Source organism: Cottoperca gobio, chromosome 6 (genome assembly GCF_900634415.1).
Source record: "Cottoperca gobio chromosome 6, fCotGob3.1, whole genome shotgun sequence".
Classification (NCBI taxonomy): domain Eukaryota; kingdom Metazoa; phylum Chordata; class Actinopteri; order Perciformes; family Bovichtidae; genus Cottoperca; species Cottoperca gobio.
This window is the reverse complement of record NC_041360.1, coordinates 1850650-1873303: the sequence shown is the minus strand read 5'-3', so window position 1 is coordinate 1873303 and position 22654 is coordinate 1850650. Positions and strand designations below refer to the sequence as shown.

General features: G+C 42.2%; 2 protein-coding genes and 1 long non-coding RNA gene across 13 annotated transcripts in view; all 3 read left to right on the top strand.

Moving 5' to 3' along the window:
* The window catches only part of anln2 (anillin, actin binding protein 2), an 18404-nt gene extending 18001 nt beyond the window's left edge, over positions 1 to 403 (top strand). For all 9 annotated transcript variants that reach the window (XM_029434883.1, XM_029434880.1, XM_029434878.1 and 6 more), the window contains one exon: positions 1 to 403. This exon is cut by the window's left edge and continues 917 nt beyond it. The gene's annotated coding sequence lies outside the window, so the exon portion shown is untranslated.
* Positions 404 to 642: 239 nt separating this feature from the next.
* LOC115010121 (uncharacterized) lies at positions 643 to 2560 on the top strand. Of its 2 annotated transcripts, none has more exons than XR_003832414.1 (3): positions 643 to 783; positions 1078 to 1350; positions 2039 to 2560. It is a non-coding gene; the product is annotated as an uncharacterized LOC115010121 (long non-coding RNA). The 2 variants fall into 2 exon arrangements; XR_003832413.1 differs by lacking the exon at positions 2039 to 2560 and adding an exon at positions 1453 to 1593.
* Positions 2561 to 2703: 143 nt separating this feature from the next.
* Positions 2704 to 21340, top strand: exoc3l1 (exocyst complex component 3-like 1). 2 transcript variants are annotated; one of them, XM_029434859.1, is made up of 15 exons: positions 2704 to 3643; positions 6490 to 6665; positions 6839 to 7058; positions 7397 to 7609; positions 10128 to 10327; positions 10441 to 10659; positions 11312 to 11382; positions 14251 to 14368; positions 14714 to 14839; positions 15311 to 15411; positions 15536 to 15652; positions 17294 to 17564; positions 18707 to 18853; positions 19108 to 19241; positions 19473 to 21340. In XM_029434859.1, the coding sequence occupies exons 1-15, from the start codon at positions 3601 to 3603 to the stop codon at positions 19657 to 19659; spliced, it is 2343 nt and encodes a 780-aa protein (XP_029290719.1). In that variant the 5' UTR covers positions 2704 to 3600; the 3' UTR covers positions 19660 to 21340. The 2 variants fall into 2 exon arrangements, with proteins under 2 accessions (XP_029290719.1, XP_029290717.1); XM_029434857.1 differs by having other exon boundaries at positions 2705 to 3643; positions 18698 to 18853.
* Positions 21341 to 22654: the final 1314 nt, after the last annotated feature.

Below are 22654 nucleotides of genomic sequence, written 5' to 3'. Positions count from 1 at the left end.
TAACAGATATCTGTTTCTGTCAAATGTGATAGAACAACCCTTGGTTTTTACTAAAGAACTAAGCTGTCAAAATTTGACTACAATGTATCACTGGCGTCTTGAGGCCAGTTGCCTTCATATAATTTGCGTTACTGCACATAAATAAACTCATATATTTCCATATTTAAACCCATATTATATGTGTAAAACAGTGGATGAGAGGTCTGGTGAGGTAAGAGAGGGACTGTAGTGATGCTGCTACACTGAATGTAGTCTGTTCTGTCTGATGTCTGTTCTTTCCATGTATTTCCACCTATCAGTCTGTCACTTTGTTATTCATGTCAACTCTCATTCTATGCACCTAATTGAAGGTACCAATGAAATAAATTGATTGAAATGGCTACAATAAAACAGTTTAAATTTGTGGACTTGACCAATCAGTGAATACATGTGAAAGTGTGGCTGGTGGAACCATAGTTCTGCTATACATAGGCAGCCTAGGAGAGTGGCAGGATGGCAGCTCAGGTCAGGAATGTCATACAGGAAGTGGTCTAGAATTAGACTTCCTGTCCATCCCATAGCTCCTATGGGTGGAGGCGCTGCTGAGTGTTATTGAGCTTGAGGTGATTACAACAACAGGGACGTACAGCTGTGTTGAATCTGCCAACACCGGCTCTTACAGCAGTGCTTACCATACTTGCCTGAGTGCTGGGCGGTGGGACAGTACAGAGGGGATTTCTCTGGATTTGTCACCTTCACAGCTTTGATCGATTTTATATGAGTAATTTAAGTTCAGTATGTAAGGTTAGTGCAAATGGAAGCTTCTAAATGTATTTTTCACAATGATTAAGCAGAATTGTCCATTTTAAACATTTTTCTCAATCTGACCAGTTTCTTGGTGATGACATTCTGTTGCCTCTTTGTACGCACAATTGAAAATGTTCGTCTCATGGTGGCGGTAGAAGAAAGTTTAGCAAAGTCATTTTCATACGCAGTGGCAAAATATTTTGCTTTTAGATCAAGTGTTGAATGATTGACACTCGGTCCAAAAATACAAAAGTTACATTGGTGTCAATTGTCTCTGATTTCATCCTGCAGGACGGTGTGAATGCAAATTTAACCTGTTGTTAGATCTACAGCACAGAGAGTGATTGAGCAGCCAGAAAGTCCTGACCGCCTTGAGCCTCGCCGTCAGTGTGACGAGACTAGAAAACAGCAGGTCAACGACCTTGTTGTGCTCAGTGATGTGGTCCCACCCTGGCAGGAAAACATTCTGCACAACATCCTGGTGTGTCAACCTCTGCTCTATTCCTCACATGGCCCTGAAGGAAATTGTTCCAGTGTAACAAAGATGCAAGAGATGATAATAAGGTGGGTGGCCTTGTTAGTGTGACTTACTGAGGCAACCACCTTGACAGAAGGAAGGTTAGACTGATATATTACCAGTATCGACATTTTGGTCTGTTTCCACAGAACTCCGTTCAACAAAGGACGAAGCATCCTGTTGTCTAATGCTCTTACACAATGAAGAGATCAAGGGACTATATAAATATGAATTCCAGATTCATTTTTTATTTCATCCTTTCCATGTGACATGTATTATATAAACCTTGCATTTTAATTGTTGTTTTAAGCAGCTAAGATTAATATTTTATAGTTAGAAATGAGTAAATGATAAACTTATAAAGTCTGCAGTTTCCCTTCAACTCTCTGGAGTGTTTTATCGTCTTTCAGCTCGTTTTTTGGTTTTATGCACCGAATCTGAGTGGTTTTGTATCTCGCTGTTCTCATAGTGTCGTTCCTAACAGCAGCAGCAGCACATAGTGGAGCATTTAGCTTTTAAAACAAGGTTATTCCCCACCAAAATAACTTTGAACAGTCTCGGACATTCAACCCATAACAGTGACATCCTATGCAAGGTCTGTTCTTTTACTTTTTCCCCCCTTATTTATATTCAATTTGTTATTGATAGATAGCTCACAGAGCACTAAGACACAACAATTTTAGAATTTCATGAGGAAATTTGAAGTGCAGCACTGAAAGATGATGTTCCCTTCAGATGGCGTGTTTGTGCTGGCTCCAGCCACTGGGCCCCTTGGCACGCTCCCTGCTGTGTTTTGAAGAGATCTCGGAAGCTTGAAGGCGTAAACAGGGCGGCCGGTTCGGAGGACTTCATAAACAAACTTCCCTCAGCGGTAGTAGATGCGCTGGTCAAACAGCTGCACAGAGTGAATGACGCACTATTTTTGTTTCAGTGGAAAAATTCAACAGCATCTCCACAAGTTTACCTACACAAGTTAAAAGAAGGTTAAGGACTCACTAATGAAGTTATCAGAATAAATCATCCACTGACACCTGTAAAGTGCATTCTGATGAAGTAATAACAGCCATGGACTCCATTAGTTCTCGGCTCCTTTGTGCTTTCTTTTATGATGGGTTGTAGACTAATGACTTATGCATTATACATTGTTTCTTCCTGTAACTGTTTAATTGGTTTCCCTTTAAGAGGTTTTGTGGACCACTTTGCTCCTACTCCCCCTTCTGCCACCACCTGGATCGTTTTCCTTGTCCTCTCTCACTCACTCACTCACTCACACATGCTGCTTTTAATGTGGTACAAAAAATCAGAATGACTTTTAAATGAAAACCTTTAACTGTATGCTTAAGTTCTTTGGAGGCTATTAAGACACCATGACTCAAGTTTGCTATAGACTCATGACAACATCGAGTGACGAACAAGTCATGAGTCAACGAGTGTTTTGTGATCACGGTTTTGAACAATCATTTCTCAATCAGTGAGCTGTCGAGCTGATGGTAGGTAGATTGTTACCCTTGTTCTCATTCTTTATGCTAAACTAAGCTAACCGGCTGCTGGCAGTTATTTAATATTTATTGAACAAACATGGAAATGGTTTTGACTCGGCAATAAAAGTGAACAAGATTATTTCCTAATCCTAAAATGTTTAACTACTCCTTTTAAAACATCAAAACAATGATATATTTAAGTATGTAGTTCATTATTGATCTCAGAAATTGTAGTTTGACAAAACAATTCCAACTGGAGGTCCACTTACTAGCTCTCTCAAGAGCTTTAAACCGCATCACATCTCCTTCATGAGTGGGGGGAGTTTGCGCAATAGATGGATCTATGGACATACAAGCTTATTAGCTGTTAAGATTTCATCATAACAATTTGTTCTCCTAGTAAAGACAGTGTGGCTGAAAGTTTTGAAATCAGAAATCTGAGGTAAATATTATTCTCTAATAATATTTACCATCTTCTCAACAGGCCCCTGAATACAGCATACCTCCCTTTCCCCTCCCCACCCTCCAGCATTATTCTCTCCCCCCAGCTCCCTCCCTTTCCTGCCGGCCTCTCAGCAGAGGATGTGTCTGGGAGAGAGTGTGTGTGAGGGAAAAGAGGAAAGCCGTCAGTAGAATGGATATGTGCCCTCTCTCAACGCGTTCGTCTTCTCCTCTTCCTCCTCCTTCTTCTTTTCTGTCTCATCTCTGCCTTTCTTCACCCTCCTCTGCCACCGTTGCACCCTGGGCACCTTCAGTGCCGTTCCTCTGGGAAAAGGACACTCGTCGGGTGGACGGACAGCTGAAAACTGAACTTCAATGTCTGCAAGGGATCAGAAGAATGGAGGGGACAAACCAGAAGGTAACTGGATGCACACGCACTGTTTGCCTGTTGACAACATTGCTAAAAGGCCAACACCCACTTCTTCTAGTCTGTCAACAGACTACACAAAGCTGTGCGTGGCTACAGTGATGATGGGAATCAACCCCTCAAAAACATCATTTAAGTATTAGATTAGAGTGATGCTTTGATTTGTGGGCCAGCACTTGAATATTTGCCAGTCAGTGTCAACCACCCTGAGTGTGATGACGGTTCCTCCCTGAACACAGGAGCTGTAATCTCGAGTGTGTTGTGAGTAACGAGCTACTAACATCAGTCTGTTTGAATATAAAGTTAATTGTCCTCTGATGGTCTAAATGCAACTTCAAAAAGTTGATAAAACGATATCGACACAAGGTCCATTTAGAATCTGTTCTGCAGCTTGTACTCGTATCACATGATCTTCATCAGCAGATGGACTTTCTTTTTCCAGTTTTCCAAAAAATCCAATGACCACTGGGTTAGAAGATCATGCCATACGATCGAAAGCTCCAGAACTGCTACTTAATGAAACTTGTGGTGAAATATTCCCAACTGCTGGTTTTGAGGTCAATATTGAACTTTGAATGTCAAAGCCAAATACCTTTCTACCCTAACAAGAATGAAGAAAGCTGTGAGTACACGTTGAAAATTAAAATAGCCAAATTTAAAATAATTGACAAAATTGGAGCAGCAGAGGTCGAGATATCCTGACAGTTAGTCCTTAGTATGAGTCAAACCCCCAAAAGTATGGATCTACACTTTCCATAATGCAACTCAATAGCATCTTTTGTATTTCTTTGAATAGTATATTTACATTAAGATGTACAATGGGAGGAGTAGATCTGTTTGACAGTAGGTCTGCCATCAGACCAGCTTTAATTCTCCCCCATGCACCATCATGAGCAGAGAGTCTGCTGGTTTCCATACCAACCTGCCATTACCACAGCATGCAGTAATCTGTGACTAACTGCTGTGTTGTCCTCTGTCTGCTTGTGTTTTTGACTGTGCTGTTGCAGCACCAGCTTACCTGACTCATCACTTTCCAGAATGTGAGCTCAATGGTTTATTGTTTTGCAGAGTTGCTGATGATGACGACGCTTCAGCACTCAGGTTTAAAGTTTGTAGGAGATAGCAGTGTCCCATGACCACCTCCTAAAACAGAGACAGTCCTGTTTGTGTCATGAATGGCTATTCTTACCACGACCAAAATTTGAACCTTTAGTCGTGCATACTGAATCTATGACTGTTAGAATGTTGTTATCTTAACACAATGAACCCTAAACCTAGCACAGCAATGATATGATATCAAAGAAATGATATACTGCTTACCTGGGCAGCCGACTGACAACAGAGCCTCAGTTCTATCTGCTATAAAAAGATCCTCTCCATCAGGGTGCAGAGAAATGTTTGACTCGGACTGTACAGCATATCATATATAATATATACATATATAATTCCTAAACATCAATGCAGCTGCTGCTGTTTAGCATGCTCCAAATTGTCTCTGTTTTATGGGTGATATGTGGGTAGCTCAACAGCGAATGGTGAATGCATGGGAGAGCTGGGAGGACATTTGGGAACAAATATGTAAGCTATAACAAAATTATGGTGAAACAAAAAATAATGCAATACATAATCAATCTTGACTGAGGACTTCCCATCTGGATTTTATTTCTCCAACATTTCTTGGACGCAGAGCTGCTGAAGAGTAAGTGAAACCTCATTTTTGCAGATAATCGGTTTCAAAAGTCTCAATTTCCTCTTCCTCTGGTTGTACAGTTTTGAGATTTTTAAAACCATGACATTTTAAAAGTACTCAAACCTGCCCAAGTTTGGTAGAACGTGGTTTCCCTCAAAAAATAGTTTAGCTAAGTAGATAAGCCTGAAGTATCCGGTCTCATGATCAACAGCATAAATAGTCACACACCATTAATATATGGCATTTGCTGTGTGAAATATATATAAACACGGACTATAATATTAGACAGGTGGGCTTTTTTTCAAGTGCAGTTACCCACCTCCAGAATAAAGCTTTGCATCACAGTGTGAAGGGATCACAGAAACCCTTGATGGCCAATGAAAACGTGAGTGTGATCTCTGGTTCTCAATGTTTAGACTACCTCAGCTTCTGTGTGATGCTGCTTCAGTACGTTTCATATATATTATACATGTGTTAGATTTAGTTAACTGGTATACCTGCATATTAAGGAAGGACATTTGGTCAAAATATTAATACTAAGACTTTACAATTAATTACAGTAACTTCTCGTTCACATTTGTTCATGAACATGGAATTCATGTTTTTACAAAGTAGGTTGTGATGAATGTAAATCAAGCTTGAACAACTCATCATGTTAGTTTATTTTCCTCTAATCCTTTGTTTTTTCAGTGGGCTTCATTGTAATATTACATTTTCTGGAAAATGTGTTTCTTCACAAAATGTTCAGCCCCTACTTGTAGGATCTGAACATTTCTGACATTGGCGACTCATAAAAACATGTGCTATCAGAAAAGATTCTGTGTTTACATTAATTAAATGAAATCTACACATTGGGGCTTTAAAAGAGAACTCTACTGATGTAGCATTGCACTCTCACACCACTGTCAGACTAAACCGTTTTTTAAAAAGGATCAGAATTGATGCATCAGAACCAGAGATTTCTTTTATTCCACACATTCTTCTTCCTGGTCAAAACCTGGCGCCTACATTACCCACAGAGCAACTTGACTGGTTGGAGATTAAGGTGTGTTAGTAGCAGCTAATATAACCTCGAGCTACTAGCGTTTACATAAATATTGAACAATGATGTTATTTTTCCCTCGTGTTTTGTCTACCTTTGTGTCAGACATGGTGCCAGTGGCTAAGGTGTGGCTAGAGGTGGAGAGGGCCGAGTGTTTGGCGCGTGGTGCTGCCCTAAAGTGGGCGTCAGGTGTCTTCTGTCGGCCTGAGCATCTGGAGCGACTGAGCCAGTACAGGAAGAGAGAGAGTCAGAGGACTGCCTCCATACACATGAGACTCAAGGTGACATCACAGACATGTATAGACAATATGACACACTGTGACCTCAGTTTATTAATTGGTCTCATAAATGGTTGCAACTACGCACTTAAGAATAAATTGTTGCTATTAGTCAGTCAGTGGTGATCAATAGTAACCACTGCTGCTGCTGCATGTTACTGCTGCTTTCCTTCCAGTCCATGGTGCAGTCGTACCTGGAGGGGGTTGGCTGGGGTCTGGAGCAGCTCCGGGAGGCCAGGGCTGAGCTGAAGGAGGTGTCGCATGCTTTGAAGAAAGCAGGACAGGAGTCTGACCGAAACGCAGAGGGGGTGAAGTCTCTGGAGAGGCTGAGAGAAGTATCTGTCAACCACTGTCAGCTCCTCGCTGCTGTCAGCAACCTGCCACGACTTTACTCTGGTGAGATGCTGCACAAAGCCATACATTCCTCATGAATTCAGTGAATGATTACTGTGATGATGATAAACAGAGCATCTCACTGCGATCCATACTGTAAGATGCGTAGATAAAAGAGCAAGTATACTGGCAATATAATGCCGTCTATTACATCAGCCCTCAAATAAATGCCATGCCTATAATTATTATTATTATTGTTATTTCATGGGCAATTATAGAACTTTCTTTTGCAACTTTGTCTTTAACAGCCCAAAGTAGCAGCAAGAGGTTATTGCATAAGTTGTTGACAGTTTGAGGAATTAAAGTTCTCCCTCCCTCCACCCCTGCCTTGCCCTTTGCAGTGCGTAGCATGGTGTTGGAGACTGAGCGTCTGGTGGAGTCCCGGCGGCTCCTGGAGGCCCACGCCCGGCTGATGGATCTGGAGCGCTGGCAGGACGACATCCTCTGGCAGCTCCACGGGGCTGCTGGGACGGCAGGAAGTGCACTCTGCACAGAAGACCAGGAGCTAGTGACCAAATATTTCTCTGGTGTCGGGCAGCTGGTGGACGCACTGGGTAAGAAGATCCTATTGACTGAATGTTTGATCAGTTTTGTTTTCTTAGTCTTTGGTTTTGATATTCCCTTCTTTAAATCAGAACTTTGCTCATTTTAGACTGTCATTTATTACGGCCTAGTTCATGTATGGCTGTTTGTGTTTAGACAATACTCAATGTTTTTGTATTCAATTTGGTTAAATGTATAAAATAAAATATATTTTATTTCAGTAAGTTATGGTTAAAGTAAAGTTTTGGAAAAACAACTGTGGTTCTCAGGTATTATATTGGCCCTGGTACTGGAATACTACACCTGAAAAGATTGTGATAAATGATCATTGCATACAACAGATGATCAGTTTCAGCTTGGAGGGAACACTGTTTCTGGATGCTTCTGATGTTGCTATTTAGATATGGTTACAGAATAGATTATTATGGTGATGTGTGATCAATCTTCTCATTCAAATCTAAATTATGAGATGAAATCAGACTCATCCTCTGCGAACACATGGAGACTTCAGCTAGCTTCAGTAGATTCAGATTATGTTTTTGCAGAGATTATGAGTTCAATAATTAGTATGGCCCTAGAAGGATGTTGTAAAAAATAAAATGGACCTTGATAGGAAAAAGGTCCCCCCCCCCCCCTGATTTAGAGTCATGTTTCTGCTACTCACCAACTACAGTAGCTTACTTTGTCCGTCTGCTGTTTGTTTGTAAAAAGTTACCCTCAATTGCAGCTGTCTGAAAGCAGCAAAACAATGATTCAAGATATGTATTGTCATATGCACAGATAACAGACAGTTATACTGTACAATGAAAAACTTACTTTACTAATCCTCCAACAGCAAACCTTATATTCACAAGCCTGATGGCCTGTGGGTAGAAACTGTTTGTTAGTCTCGTGGTCCTGGATTTCAGACTCCTGTAGCGCCCACCTGATGGAGGAGAGTGAAGAGTCTGTGCTGGGGGTGTGTACTGTCCCTGATGATGTTGTGGGCTCTCCTGGTGACCCTGGTGGTGTAAATGTCCTGTAGAGGGGAAGGCTGCTCCTGTGATGTACTGTGCCTTCCTGTCCCTGGCAGTGCAGTTTCCATACCAGACTCTGATGGCACTGGTAAGGACGCTCTCAACTGTACATCTGTAGAAGTTGCTGAGAATTTTGGATGACATGCCAAATTTTCTTAGCCTTCTTAGGAAGTACAGTCGCTGCTGGCATTTCTTGATGTTCTGTTGTGTGTTGTGAGATGTCAGGTGAGATCCTCGCTGATGAGGGTTCCCTGTCCACCTCAGTCTCACCTGTGTACAGTGGTGTGTGCTGCACACTCTTCCTCCATGGATCAATAATCATCTCCTTGGTCTTTTCTGCGTTCAGAGAGAGATTATTGTCCTGACACCAGGTCACCAGGTCCACCACCTCTCTTCTATACGCTGCCTCAGCCCCACCAGTGATCAGTCCAATGACTGCTGTATCATCCACAAACTTGATGATACAGGTGTTGCTCTGGGAGGCCGCACAGTCGTATGTGAAGAGGGTGTACAGCAGGGGACTCAGCACGCAGCCCTGGGGAGTCCCTGTGCTTACAGATCTAGTGCCTGATGTGCGATTTCCAACTCCGACTGACAGGGGTCTGTCTGATGGAAAGTTCAGCACCCAGTTACAGAGAGCAGGTGTCAGTCCTAGGGGGAGGAGCTTAGCAGAGACTTTGTGTGGGATGACCGTGTTAAAGGCAGAACTGTAGTCAATAAAGAGCAGTCTGACATGTGTCCCTGCCCTCTAAGTGTGTGAGGGTGGTGTGGATGACTGGGTTGAGTGGACCGGTTCTGACGGTATGCAAACTGCAGAGGGTCCAAGTTGTCTGGAATGTTCTTTTTGATGTGGGTCGATTACACCTTTGTGATATATCTTTTAGAGTTGTGTACTTACATTATCCCAAATGTTTCCAACAATTTCCAAACCCAGAGATATTACGTTTCATCTGGTCTCCTGTAACGGCGTTGTGTTTGTCTGCCAGAAGCTTCATAAACTGACTTTATCTAGTTTTAAACCACATTTTTAACAAAACCCTTTTTACATCTTGGTCGTTTTTAGTCTTGTTTTTGGTCGTAGCTGCTTTGCCCTGTGTGCACCAGTCCCACTGTGTTTTAAAGTGAAACTGCTTTATTGAGTGTTTTTACCAGCTTTACTCACCTTGTCTGTTTGTTTTGGAGAGGAGAAGCCCTCTGTGGATAATTCAGCTCCTATATGTCCTGAACAATGAAGTAATCCTAATCGGGAGAAGCTGACTGCAATGACAAACTCCCATGAGCCGCTACACCTTTTATTATTGTTTTGATTGAGATCCCCCTAGCGGCAGAAATGACATATTGTACATTTAATGAATAATCTGAATGACAAAAAATGACAACAATAGACCATGTTTGATGTGTGGAGCCTAAGAGCCGTGAAGGACAGATATTGGTTATCAGGGATCACAAGGATCTGTGCCCAGCTCTATTGTTTCTGATGAAAGCATTTTCAACATGCACCCTGTCCCTGTAGGTAAGGAGCTGTGGGCGGTGGTGAGCAGTGCTCTGGCTCTGGCCCGACAAAACCCCACACCATTTGTATCAGCGGTGAGGATCGTGGAGCGGGAGGAGGCTCTGGACCGAGCTTTACTGGAGGAGAGAGGGGGCAGCAGAGGCAACTCCAGGCCCCTGCCTCCAGGACGACCTCGCTGCTGGAGAGCATGCTTCTTCCAGGTCAGCACCAGTTGATACAAACACAACACTTCACCTTTTACCAAGTTTGTCCTTTTTAGATTTCTAATAGCTAAAGTTACAATCTGTCCTGTCTCACATTTCCTTCCTTACAGGTACTAGTGGAGGCAGTTTCTGCACGGTTTCGCAGTGTTTCCTACCTACACACTCGAGGTCCAGGTCTAGCAGGACACCTCTCTGCTCTTCAACACGGTATCATGGCTGACCTGGCCACTGTACGCCACCTGCTGGAGCACTGCGTTCCGCCACACTACCGGCTAACAGGAGCCTACCTGAGAGCCAGCCACCGCTGTTTACATGCTCACCTGGCACAGGTCAGTAATGTGAGAACTAAACCACTGCTGTGCATGTGTGTCGGTCTGCATCTAATCTCTCATGCTACTGGACCCAACAATATTCTTTGTGCTCATTTATGACTCTATGCTCAAGGACCTCTTGTGGTTGCGGTGATTCACAAGTTTTGACCTATTTTATTGACTGTTTACTCCTCACTACTCTTAACCGGCTGAAACAGCAAAAACCATTTCAAGCAAATGTCTAGGCTAAAAACAATCATTACCTCGTCTATTGTAAGCCTTATTTTGGTCTTTGTCGTTGCTCAAAAACTGACATCCATAGAAAGGTTTGGTCTCATTTTGAACCAGAGCATCTGCAGATTATTCCATACCTGTTATGTTATGATCCACTAAAGTTAGGCACAGGGAGGGAGACACACCTGCAGGAGATCTGCACTCTACTGAGTTCTGCACTCTACATAATGTTCTGCTGTGCAGGATTATAGTTTACACATAATATAGTAAGAGCCATGAGACTAAATAGTCTAATTTGTTGGACTATCCTCAGTTAGTAATATTTATAATTAGCAATCATTTTCTCTTTGGTAATCAAGGTTTGTAGCTTTATCATATATTTAATCAAATCTGTGACAACCTCATTATACATGTGTAAGTGATGCTTGTGGCCTAGGTCAGCAGCTGGGACCTGGAGAGTGGGGAAATCTTTGCTGTGCTCAACTGGGTGCTACACATCTACAACAGGTGAGGTGTGTGTGTGTGTGTGTGTGTGTGTGTGTGTGTGTGTGTGTGTGTGTGTGTGTGTGTGTGTGTGTGTGTGTGTGTGTGTGTGTGTGTGTTGGAGGTCATTGAACTTATCTAAGCAATAGAACAATTCCTAAGTGGACATTGTTTTACAAGAGAATTCCTCTGAACATGAACATCATTTTAAGGAGGATAAATCTCTTAATAAACATTTAATTTCAAATGCAGCTGATTACCATTAATAAACACATTCTCTCCCATATTTCCTAACTCTATCTATATTTCCCTTGATTACCATCTAATGAAGAAGAAACGTAACTGGAAAAGTGAAAGAAACATCCAAATAATCTATCACAGCTAACATCTGTTGTGAAATTGTTATCCACATTCCAGCTTCCAAACGTGTTGCATTGGTATAAATCAGACCCAGGTGTCTGAACCCCCAAAGTGTTGCATGTTGATTAACCAGAAAGGAAGACTGAACACATTTCTGTGGCACAGGATTCTTCTTTTCTTTTACTTACTTACTCTCAAATATTTGCTTTGTACTTCTTCGGGCGAGAATCAAATCAAATCAAATTTCAAATCAAATTTATTTGTATAGCCCAATATCACAAATTATACATTTGTCTCAGTGTGCTTTACAGACTGTACAGGTTACGACACCCTCTGTCCTTAGACCCTCGCATCGCACAAGGAAAAACTTCCTAAAAGAAACCCCAAAATTAAAGGGGGAAAAATGGAAGAAACCTCAGGGAGAGCAACTGAGGAGGGATCCCTCTCCCAGGACGGACAGACGTGCAATAGATGTCGTGTGTACAGGATAAACAACATAGTACAAATACAACATTTGACAGAAATGATGTTGTGTTGGAAAAAAAAGAAATAGAAAGTATGGATGAATCCAGGAAAATGTCAATAAGGCTTCCCGGTGTCCAGCAGGATCAGGTCAGCAGGCGCAGCCACGATTCATGATCCTGAAGTAAACTTTATCAGTGGCAACCTGCCACATGAGAGACAGACACTCCGGGGATGATACCCCGGATGGTGAGTTAGTAACATACATTTACATGAATGCATACAGATAGAGAGGGAGAAGAAGGGATAAGAAGACAGGGGAGGGAGGGGAGGAGAGAGGAAGAGAAGGAAGAGAGCGAAGAGAGCAGGGAGGTGTCCCCCGGCAGTCTAAGCCTATAGCAGCATAACTAGGGGCTGATCCAGGGCAAACCTGAGCCAGCCCTAACTATAAGCTTTATCAAAAAGGAAAGTCTTTAGCCTACTCTTAAATGTGGAGAGTGTGTCTGCCTCCCGAACACAAACTGGAAGCTGGTTCCACTGGAGAGGAGCTTGATAGCTGAAGGCTCTGGCTCCCATTGTACTCTTAGAGACTCTAGGAACCACAAGTAACCCTGTAGTCTGGGAGCGTAATGCTCTAGTTGGTTTATAAGGTACTATGAGATCTTTAAGATATGCTGGAGCCTGACCATTAATTGATTTGTAAATCAGGAGAAGGATTTTGAATTCTATTCTGTATTTTACCGGGAGCCAGTGCAGAGCAGCTAATACAGGAGTAATATGATCCCGTTTCCTTGTTCTTGTCAATCCACGTGCCGCTGCATTTTGGATCAACTGAAGAGTCTTAAGCGACTTTTTGGGACAACCTGATAACAATGAGTTGCAGTAATCCAGCCTTGAAGTAACAAATGCATGGACTAGTTTTTCTGCATCATTTTGAGTCTTATTTTTGCAATGTTACGTAGATGAAAGAAGGCAGTCCTTGAGATTTGTTTTATGTGGGAGTTAAACGACAGATCTTGATCAAAGATGACGCCAAGATTCCTTACAGTGGTGCTGGAGGCCAAGTTAATGCCATCCAGAGCTTCTATGTCATTAGAAAATGCGTTTCAGAGGCGTTTAGGGCCAAGTATAATAACTTCAGTTTTGTCTGTGTTTAACATCAAAAAGTTGCTAGACATCCAAGTTTTTATGTCCTTAAGGCATGCTTGAAGTTTAGCCAATTGATTGGTTTCATCTGGTTTAATTGATAGATATAATTGGGTATCATCCGCATAGCAATGAAAGTTTATAGAGTGGTTCCTTATAATATTGCCCAAAGGAAGCATATATAAGGTGAATAGAATCGGTCCAAGTACAGAACCCTGCGGAACTCCAAGACTGACTTTGGCTGTCATGGAGGATTTATTGTTAACAAGTACAAATTGAGATCGCTCAGATAAATAGGACTTGAACCAGCTTAGTGCGGTTCCTTTTATGCCAACACAATGTTCCAGTCTCTGTAGTAGAGAAGGGAACATCGTCCTTTCTTCGAACTGCACGTAGGTCAAACTCATATGCAACCTATGATGAGCAAGTGTGGTGAAACCAGTGTTTGGCTATAAAGAGTCATGAACACTCAATAACACACAAACACAGATATAGTTGATTCATTATTATTTTGTTGCGCAACAAACAAACAATAATGGGAAACACTACCTGCTTCCAGTATACAATCGTGTAGAGTCCCAACTGACAAAGAGAATCTTATCCTTAAATAGTAGTTCTGAGTAAACGCCCAAACCTTCCAACACACATTGACTTCCCCAGACTCCATGGCACAAAGGCAATCTATTCCAGATGAGTGGTCCCCTTAACTTCATTAGAGCATGGAGTCAGTCATGTCAAATTATGCACATATGGCATGGGTCATACTCAGGGCTACATAGGTCATACATTGCAAACTTAATAAATAAGACATTGTTCATTATAGATTATCTTAACAGAGTGAAAATGTTTGTTTTGGATGCCAATGAACCTGTTGGATATTGTTAACCATCAAAAGCTCAGAGTCTCACAGTCTTGATTTGGCAGCCCAGACATGATGGGTCATCCAGAGCTGGTGACCGAGATGGACAAAGTTGAACTAGGACCTCTCATCTCCACCGAGGGACTGGAGCAGCTGCAGAACAAATATGTGCAGAGTGTTCGGGTGAGTCCACCTTTATGCCGGGGTCCCCTCATAGTTCGGGTAACTTTACTACGCAGGTTTGGAAAGTGAGTTAAAAAGACATTTTAGGTCTGGATGTATGTAGGACTACACATTTTGTGTTGGACATCCATCACATCACATCTTCCAACATTTTGTTGATGGTTTGTGGATGTCTTTTTGAAAGGGACATGTTGACTTCCTATGAAAATAATTTCTATCTGTAAAAGTTGGTAGTATTGAGAAGTAGGAAGGAACCATACAGAGAGTGCTACGGCATGTAGAGAAACGTGATGTGTTCTGTGTTGATTACATTCAATGTGTGTGTCCATGTTGTTGCTCTTACAGAAGAGTGTGTCAGAGTGGATGCACAAAGCCCTGCAGGTGGAGTTGCAAGACTGGCAGAGAGACCAGGAGCCAGATACAGACCATGAAGGTTTCTACCAAACCAGTCTGCCCACTATCATCACACAGGTAAACATGCCATACAGAAGCACAATCAATACACAATACACACGCATACACAGGGAGTCTGCTGGCATAAGGGTGGCAGCAACATACATTTTAAGTCTTGAATAAACCTTTAATAAATCCAGTGTGTACTAAAGTGAGTGTATCTGGCCACAAGTGTGGGTGGCGACCAGAAGACTGAACTTGCGCACACAAGTGGCCAAGATGTCTTCACTCCCTGGAGTTTGTAATGTCATTATGTGCTTGTTGCTCCTTTTTAAATTGAATTAGCAAAATATTGTCTCACTGCTTCTGCTTTAAACCTACTTGAAGCACTTTAATCACCTTTCAGCATCATAGTATCATATGAGCTTGCTTACACCACTTTGGTGGAGTGGTGGAGTAGTGATGTGTGTGTAGTAGTGATGGAGTAGTGATGTGTCATACTATACAGTAGATTTGATGTGGTTTTGTTTGCTTGTGGAACTATGGTAGATGCTGGAGGAGAATGCCCGGGTGGCTCTGATGATCGGAAAGTCCCTTCGAGATCAGACGATACAGATGGGACTGTATGAGATGGAGAACCTCCTAAACAGGTTTGCGTTTATGCAAGTTGCACTTGTGGCCTCCTGTTAGTCATTTTATATTCAGTACATCAAACAGGCTTGGGCAAGTCTTTACTTTCACCCTTTCATTCACCTCCGTTCCTTCACATCACAGGTTTCGAGAAGCTCTGGTGGAGTTTGGGAAGGAGCATCGCAGGGATCCAAGCAACAACAAAAACAAGTTCTACCTCCACTATCTTCTGGCCTCCATCAGCAACTGCATCATCCTCAAGTGAGATAATGGTGTGAGTGGTGGTGTATGGCCATTGAAAAAGCTTTAATACACAAATGTCTGGACTGATTTTGGACACAGGATGTTAACATCATGTCAGCAATCATCATAAGTGTTGTGGTAATGTTTGTGGCAACTGTGATTCCATGCTCAAAAAGAGGCACTTCACACGGTCATTAACGCAGAACTAGAATAAGAGAGGATCAGTGTCTTGTCTTTATATAGAGAAACGATTGTTTATCACAGAGACAGTTATTCTTTTATATTTTGGCAAATCACCATCCCACACATCTATAATCGTACTGTCCATCCATCCATCTTCTACCTCTTCTCCGGGGTCGGGTCGCGGGGGCAGCAGCTCCAGTAGGAAACCCCAATCTTCCCTTCTCCGGGCTACATCCGCCAGCTCCAACTGGAGGATCCCGAGACATTCCCAGTGAGGAGATATAATCTCTCCACCGAGTACTGGGTCTTCCCCGGGGTCTCTTCCCAGCTGGACATGCCTGGAACACCTCCCTACGGAGGCGACCAGGTGGCTCCTTACTAGATGCCCGAACCACCTCAACTGGCTCCTTTCAACGTAAAGGAGCAGCGGCTCTACTCCGAGTCTCTCACGGATGGCTGAGCTTCTCACCCTATCTCTAAGGGAGACGCCAGCCACCCGTCTGAGAAAACCCATTTCAGCCGCTTGTACCCGTGATCTCGTTCTTTCGGTCATGACCCAGCCTTCATGACCATAGGTGAGGGTAGGAACGAAGATCGACCGGTAGATTCGAGAGCTTTGCCTTCTGGCTCAGCTCTCTTCTCGTCACAACAGTGCGGTAAAGTGACTGCAGTACCGCCCCCGCTGCTCCGATTCTCCGGCCAATCTCTCGCTCCATCGTGCTCACTCGATAACAAGACCCCGAGGTACTTGAATCATACTGTGCCTCTCACAAATTAATTGTAGATGTAGCTTTTAATGTGCACATTTGCCAGTGAATTAAGATGTACAGTATAAAATAGAATAGCACTCTGGAACTCTACATTGTGGTCACTTTTACTTTTGAAACTTAAAGTGCATTGTGCTGCTAATACTCATATTAAAGTAATATTTTGAATCCAGGAATTGTTCAACTTATTTTTACATTGCTGCCACTTTTAGTTCGGAAAGGGATCTGAACCCTTCTTCCATCACTGATTACGTCAGTAGATCTGACGGTAACAAAACTGTTGGATATTGAAGCAAAGCATAAACAGCACTGAGTTGCAGCATGCGAGCAGCGAGGTACATTATGTACCTCTACTCCAGACATATGTAGCCTGTTGACCTTCAAGAACATTCTGCACTCCTCAACGTCGATGGCAATGTCTACAAACGTTCATGTTTCTCACATCACATGCATTGTGAAGGCGTGGGATCATCCTGCTACTTTCCTCTAGTCTCTAAAGAGGTTACCTTCTAATCAGCAAAGATGCATGTGTAATGTGCATACAAGTTATTAGTTGGTGGTACCTCCAACACAACAGCTCTAATGGTCTGCCTGGTCCTCTCATCACAACACATTACAAGAATAAGCAAGAGGACGCTAAATTGAAATTGAAATAAAAAACAAATATAGGCCTAAATGAAATCTACGGTGTCCGATGTGTCCTATACAGAAAGTCCACAGTGAGCCTGCAGCAGCAGCAGTCGTCCAGGTGGGTGGGACAGTTCTCTCGGACTCCTCCCAACCCTTTGGCAGCTCTGGACCGGGCGGTGAGACGGGCGTGTCGCCTGGTGATGGATCAGCTCCAGCTGGACCTTCAGTCTCTCCTGCCAGGCCTGTTGACCCGACCATGGCTGGTCCAGGGAGACCCCACCCCCAAACTCTGCTGCATCCTGGAGCATCACCTGGAGCTGTACGGCCGTGTTCGCCCACCCTGTAGACAGGTCACAGCTTTGCTCCGATTCTGTCCCCACTGTATGTGTGTATGTATGTATGTATGTATGTATGTATGTATGTACGTACATACATACATACATACATACATACATACATACATACATACATACATACATACACACATACATACACACATACATACACACATGCATACACACATGCATACATACATACACACATGCATACATACACACATACACACATGCATACACACATACACACATGCATACATACATACACACATACACACATGCATACATACATACACACATGCATACATACATACACACATGCATACATACACACACACACATACACACATGCATACATACATACACACATGCATACACACACACACACATACATACACACATACACACACATGCATACATACATACACACATACATACATACATACACACATGCATACATACATACACACATACATACATGCGTACATACATACACACATACACACATGCATACATACATACACACATGCATACATACACACACACACATGCATACATACATACACACATGCATACACACACACACACATACATACACACATACACACACATGCATACATACATACACACATACATACATACATACACACATGCATACATACATACACACATACACACATGCGTACATACATACACACATACACACATGCGTACATACATACACACATGCATACATACACACACACATACACACATGCATACATACATACACACATGCATACATACATACACACATGCATACATACACACACACACATACACACATGCATAACATACACACATGCATACATACATACACACATGCATACATACATACATACATACATACACACACACATACATACACACACATACATACACACACACACACACACATACATACACAAATACATACACACACACACATGCATACACGCATACATACACACACATACATACACACACACACACACACATACATACACACATACATACATACTAAAAACACTTAATTGCACACTGCATGTCATGAAAACATGTCCTTTCATTGCTCTGAACCTTGTATGCGTGGTGAACATGCCTGCTGAATCAGATGTTTGTGTGTACAGCGTCTGCAGGAGGAGGCCCAGTGGCTGATGGTGGTGGAGTACGTCAGGGCTCTGATGCAGAAGAAGCTGATTTGTCGCAGCACTGAGGAGAGGAGGCAGCTCGCCCATCAGATGGTCCAGGACGACCAGCAGTTTAGAGAAATCCTCCACGGCCTGGTGAGGAGGAGCTCACTCTAGCTGTAATGCACTTTAACACTTTGCAGCGTCATGGTGTTCTATAGATTGTGTAGAACTAATGAACACTACAGCGGTTTTCTAAAAGGCTGATTTAATGGCAGCATTTTGTAGCATCAGAAGTCATGGCAGTGGTAGTTTTTGCTTTATATAACTTTTGCATGAATAAAACATTGGATTGAACACTGTATACTACATGAACAAGTAAAGAATTAAAACTGTGTACCTGTGTGTAGGAAGGTGAGGGGTCAGTACCTGAAGTGAATCCTCTGGCCTTACTCCCCGTCCTGGCTGACTTCATCCGACTGAAAGACCCCGGCATGCTCACTCTGGAAGTTTCTGGACTCGCAGCCAAGTATCCTGACATCAGGTAATCTCACCTCACCTGCTCTTTAGCCCTCCCTGCTAGTGTAGTTGTTAAATTACCATAGTATGCATTAGAATCAAACTAAATCCTTATAACAAGATTATTTAATACGAATGATGTTCAGAATTTGTGTTTGTATTTTTGAAGAGTTTTATGCCAACAGTAGATATCTACCATTTTAACTTTTAAAACTGTAATATTTAGTTTTTTAAGACCATGTCTTTGTTTCCTCAGTGAAGAGCATGTTTCTGTCCTGCTGGACATCCGTGGCGATGTTTCCAGGGACATCAGAGGGGCTGTACTGGACTTGCTGGAGCAGAGCGCCCCCCCTCTGCCTGCAGGATATCGGCCCATCTTTACTGACATCCTGGTGCCTCCCTCCATCATGGCCTTCTGTCTGCCCACTGCCAAGTGTGCATGACAAGGATTGAAAGTGCAGCCTGAATAGACTTCCACATTAATATCAGTGTGGATCCATCGTTACATTAAAGTATGCAGGACCAAACAGCCAAATACTGTTGAATCTGTCACTGCTGAGTTTTAACTAATGTTGATGGATGGCTGGCCCCATGTTCAAGTCTGCCACTTGTAATTTATCACAGGAGCATCAACTGAGTTCCTTGAGTTGCTGCACACCCAGTGTTACACACATCATTCATACTGGGAGCCGCCCAGCGCCAACATCTTCTTTTAATGCCCACTGAAGTAGCTTGAGGGTTCAGGGCCTTACTCAAGGGCTCCTTAACAATGTGTGTTGAGTGAGGGGAGAGTGACACATTTTTATTTCCTTCACCTACAATTTGCCAAGGATTTGAGCTGATGACTTCCTGGTTCTGGTCTAACTTGAGTTGAAGCTGATTTGTCTGCTACAATTCTGAATCTATGAGCCACTATAGCTTCAAATTGGTTTTAGGGTAAAACAATATCTTCTTCTCTGTTGCAACTTGTTCTCATGTGTCTCAGCGATTTATGCTACTGATTAAATTGAACTTTGACATTTAAGTAGCGCAAATGTTTGGAAACAGTTTCTTTATCCCTAAGAAATCCTGTAACATGACGTCAGTAAACTGCACACAGCGCTCTCTGTGTGCCAACTTGACCACTGCATGATGCTGTCAAATGGCAGATGCAACTTTAAAGGATCAATTCACTGTATACAGATTGTATTGACAATACATTTTAGAGGCAGATACCTAAAAACGCATGGCTACATATTACTGCTGAAAGTTAGTTTTTTATGGGACTCGGGTGAAGTAACATCCATCACAGAACACAATAGCACCTATTGGAGATAATCAAGCAGAAACTTGTGACACCTTTCTGAATCCTCCTGACCAATAATTGACGACCACAGAAGAGCAAAATCAGCAGTCTGAGATATTCAAGGTTTACTTGTATATTCTCTTTCTGAATGAATTCAACTGTTCCTGCTGAAGAGACAGACTATTGGATTTTGAATTGACAAATCAATCAATCACAAATATGTGCATATGATGCAATGCTTATTTCACACAGCTTAGGAGTCAATGGTTTGAAATCAAATCAAAATAAAACTTACATTTCTGGTGTACTCGGTGAAAAGCCAAACAATGGTCACTACATGGTAAACTGAAAAGCATCTGAATGGTAACAGATGAAAAAGCTATATCAGTTTTAGGGCTGTCAGGATGTGAAGAGTGTTTAATCAAAGCATCATCACATTACAGTCTGGACTTAAGGATAAACATTGTTTTCAGTGAAGGTTAGGGTTCCTGGACCGTGAACTAATCTTACCTGGGGAACTTGGGGGGCTAATACAATACAATACTTAATCACCTTTAAAATCTATTTTTCATGAAATTGTCATGTATTTGTTATTTTCTCCAATGTTATCTTGTATTTATGTTCATATTGTTTTTTTTAAATCAGATTTTGTAATGTATTTATTGTATTTATGTTTTATCTTTCAGCCATTTTCTTTTGAAAAGTGTTTCCTGTAATTTCAAAGGGTACAGTGCCCTCCAGAATTATTGGCATCCCTCTAGTAAAAATGAGCAAAACAGGCTGTAAAATGTATTTTATTGTTTATCTTCTTGGCCTTTCATTCAAAATATTCACAGAAACCTTACCTTTTCACTGAAGTAAAATTATTGAAGGAAAAAATAAATGTTGACTTTGAATAAATATTTGAATCCTAAACATGTGTGCCACAATTATTGGCACCCCTAGAAAATCCTATGATACAAATCTAACTGAAGTATATTTCCAGTCATATCTTACATCTTTAGGTTCACCTGTTTGATTAGGAACTCTTAGGTGGTCAACCATGACTTCCTGTTTCACTGGGGTATTAATATGAGGTGACACAGGCCAACATTCTCTTTGTCATTCTTCACTACGGGAAAGACCCGAGAACACAGTGATGATCTGCGACGGAAAGTTGTTGAGCTGCACAAATTAGGAAATGGATATAAGAAAATCTTGAAACAGTTGAAAATGCCCATTTCCACTACAGGGCAATAATTAAGAAGTTTAAAGCAACAGGAGATGTTAAGAATCAGCCAGGAAGAGGATGTGTGTGTACATTGACGACACACACCGTGAGGAGGATGGTTCCACTGGCAAAAGAATCTCCAAGGATCACAGCTGGAGAATTGCAGAGGTTAGTTTAGTCTTGGGTCAGAAAGTCTCAAACGACCATCAGACACCGCCTACATCACCACAAGTTGTTTGGGAGGGTTGCCAGAAAAAAGCCATTGCTGTCAATTAACAACAAACTAAAGCGCCTACAGTTTGCCAAACGTTCCTGGGACTTTGATTGGGACAGGGTTATATGGTCAGATGAGACCAAAATAGAGCTTCTTGGCAACAAACATCAAAGGTGGGTTTGGCGTAGACAGAAAGATAGCCATACATAAAAGCACCTCATACCCACTGTGAAGTATGGTGGTGGATCGTTGATGTTGTGGAGCTGTTTTTCTTCCAAAGGCCCTGGAAATCTTGTTAGGATACATGATATCATGGATTCTATCAAATACCAGCAGATATTAAATGAAAACCTAACAGCCTCTGCCCGGAAGCTTAAAATGGGCCGTGGTTGGACCTTCCAGCAGGACAATGATCCAAAGCACACACAACAATGGTTTACTGAGCACAGAATAAAGGTTTTGCCACGGCCATCACAGTCCCCGGACCTAAATCCTATAGAAAATGTGTGGGATGAGCTGAAGAGGAGAGTCCACAAGTGTCAACCTCTGAATCTGAAGGATCTGGAGAGATTGTTTGTGGAAGAATGGTCTCAGATCCCGTACCATATGTTCACCAACCTCATCAGGCATCACAGGAAAAGACTCAGAGCTGTAATCCTGGCAAAAGGAGGCTGCACAAAATATAAGGGGTGCCAATAATTGTGGCACACGTTTTGGAGAAAAATATTT

What these genes read in the sequence shown, in the direction of transcription:
- exoc3l1 (XM_029434857.1), top strand. Translation starts at nt 3,601, where the DNA reads ATGTCTGCAAGGGATCAGAAGAATGGAGGGGACAAACCAGAAG. An exon ending in AATATGTGCAGAGTGTTCGG is followed by an intron (nt 14,369 to 14,713) that starts GTGAGTCCACCT and finishes TTGCTCTTACAG; the next exon opens with AAGAGTGTGTCAGAGTGGAT. An exon ending in GAGAAATCCTCCACGGCCTG is followed by an intron (nt 18,854 to 19,107) that starts GTGAGGAGGAGC and finishes ACCTGTGTGTAG; the next exon opens with GAAGGTGAGGGGTCAGTACC.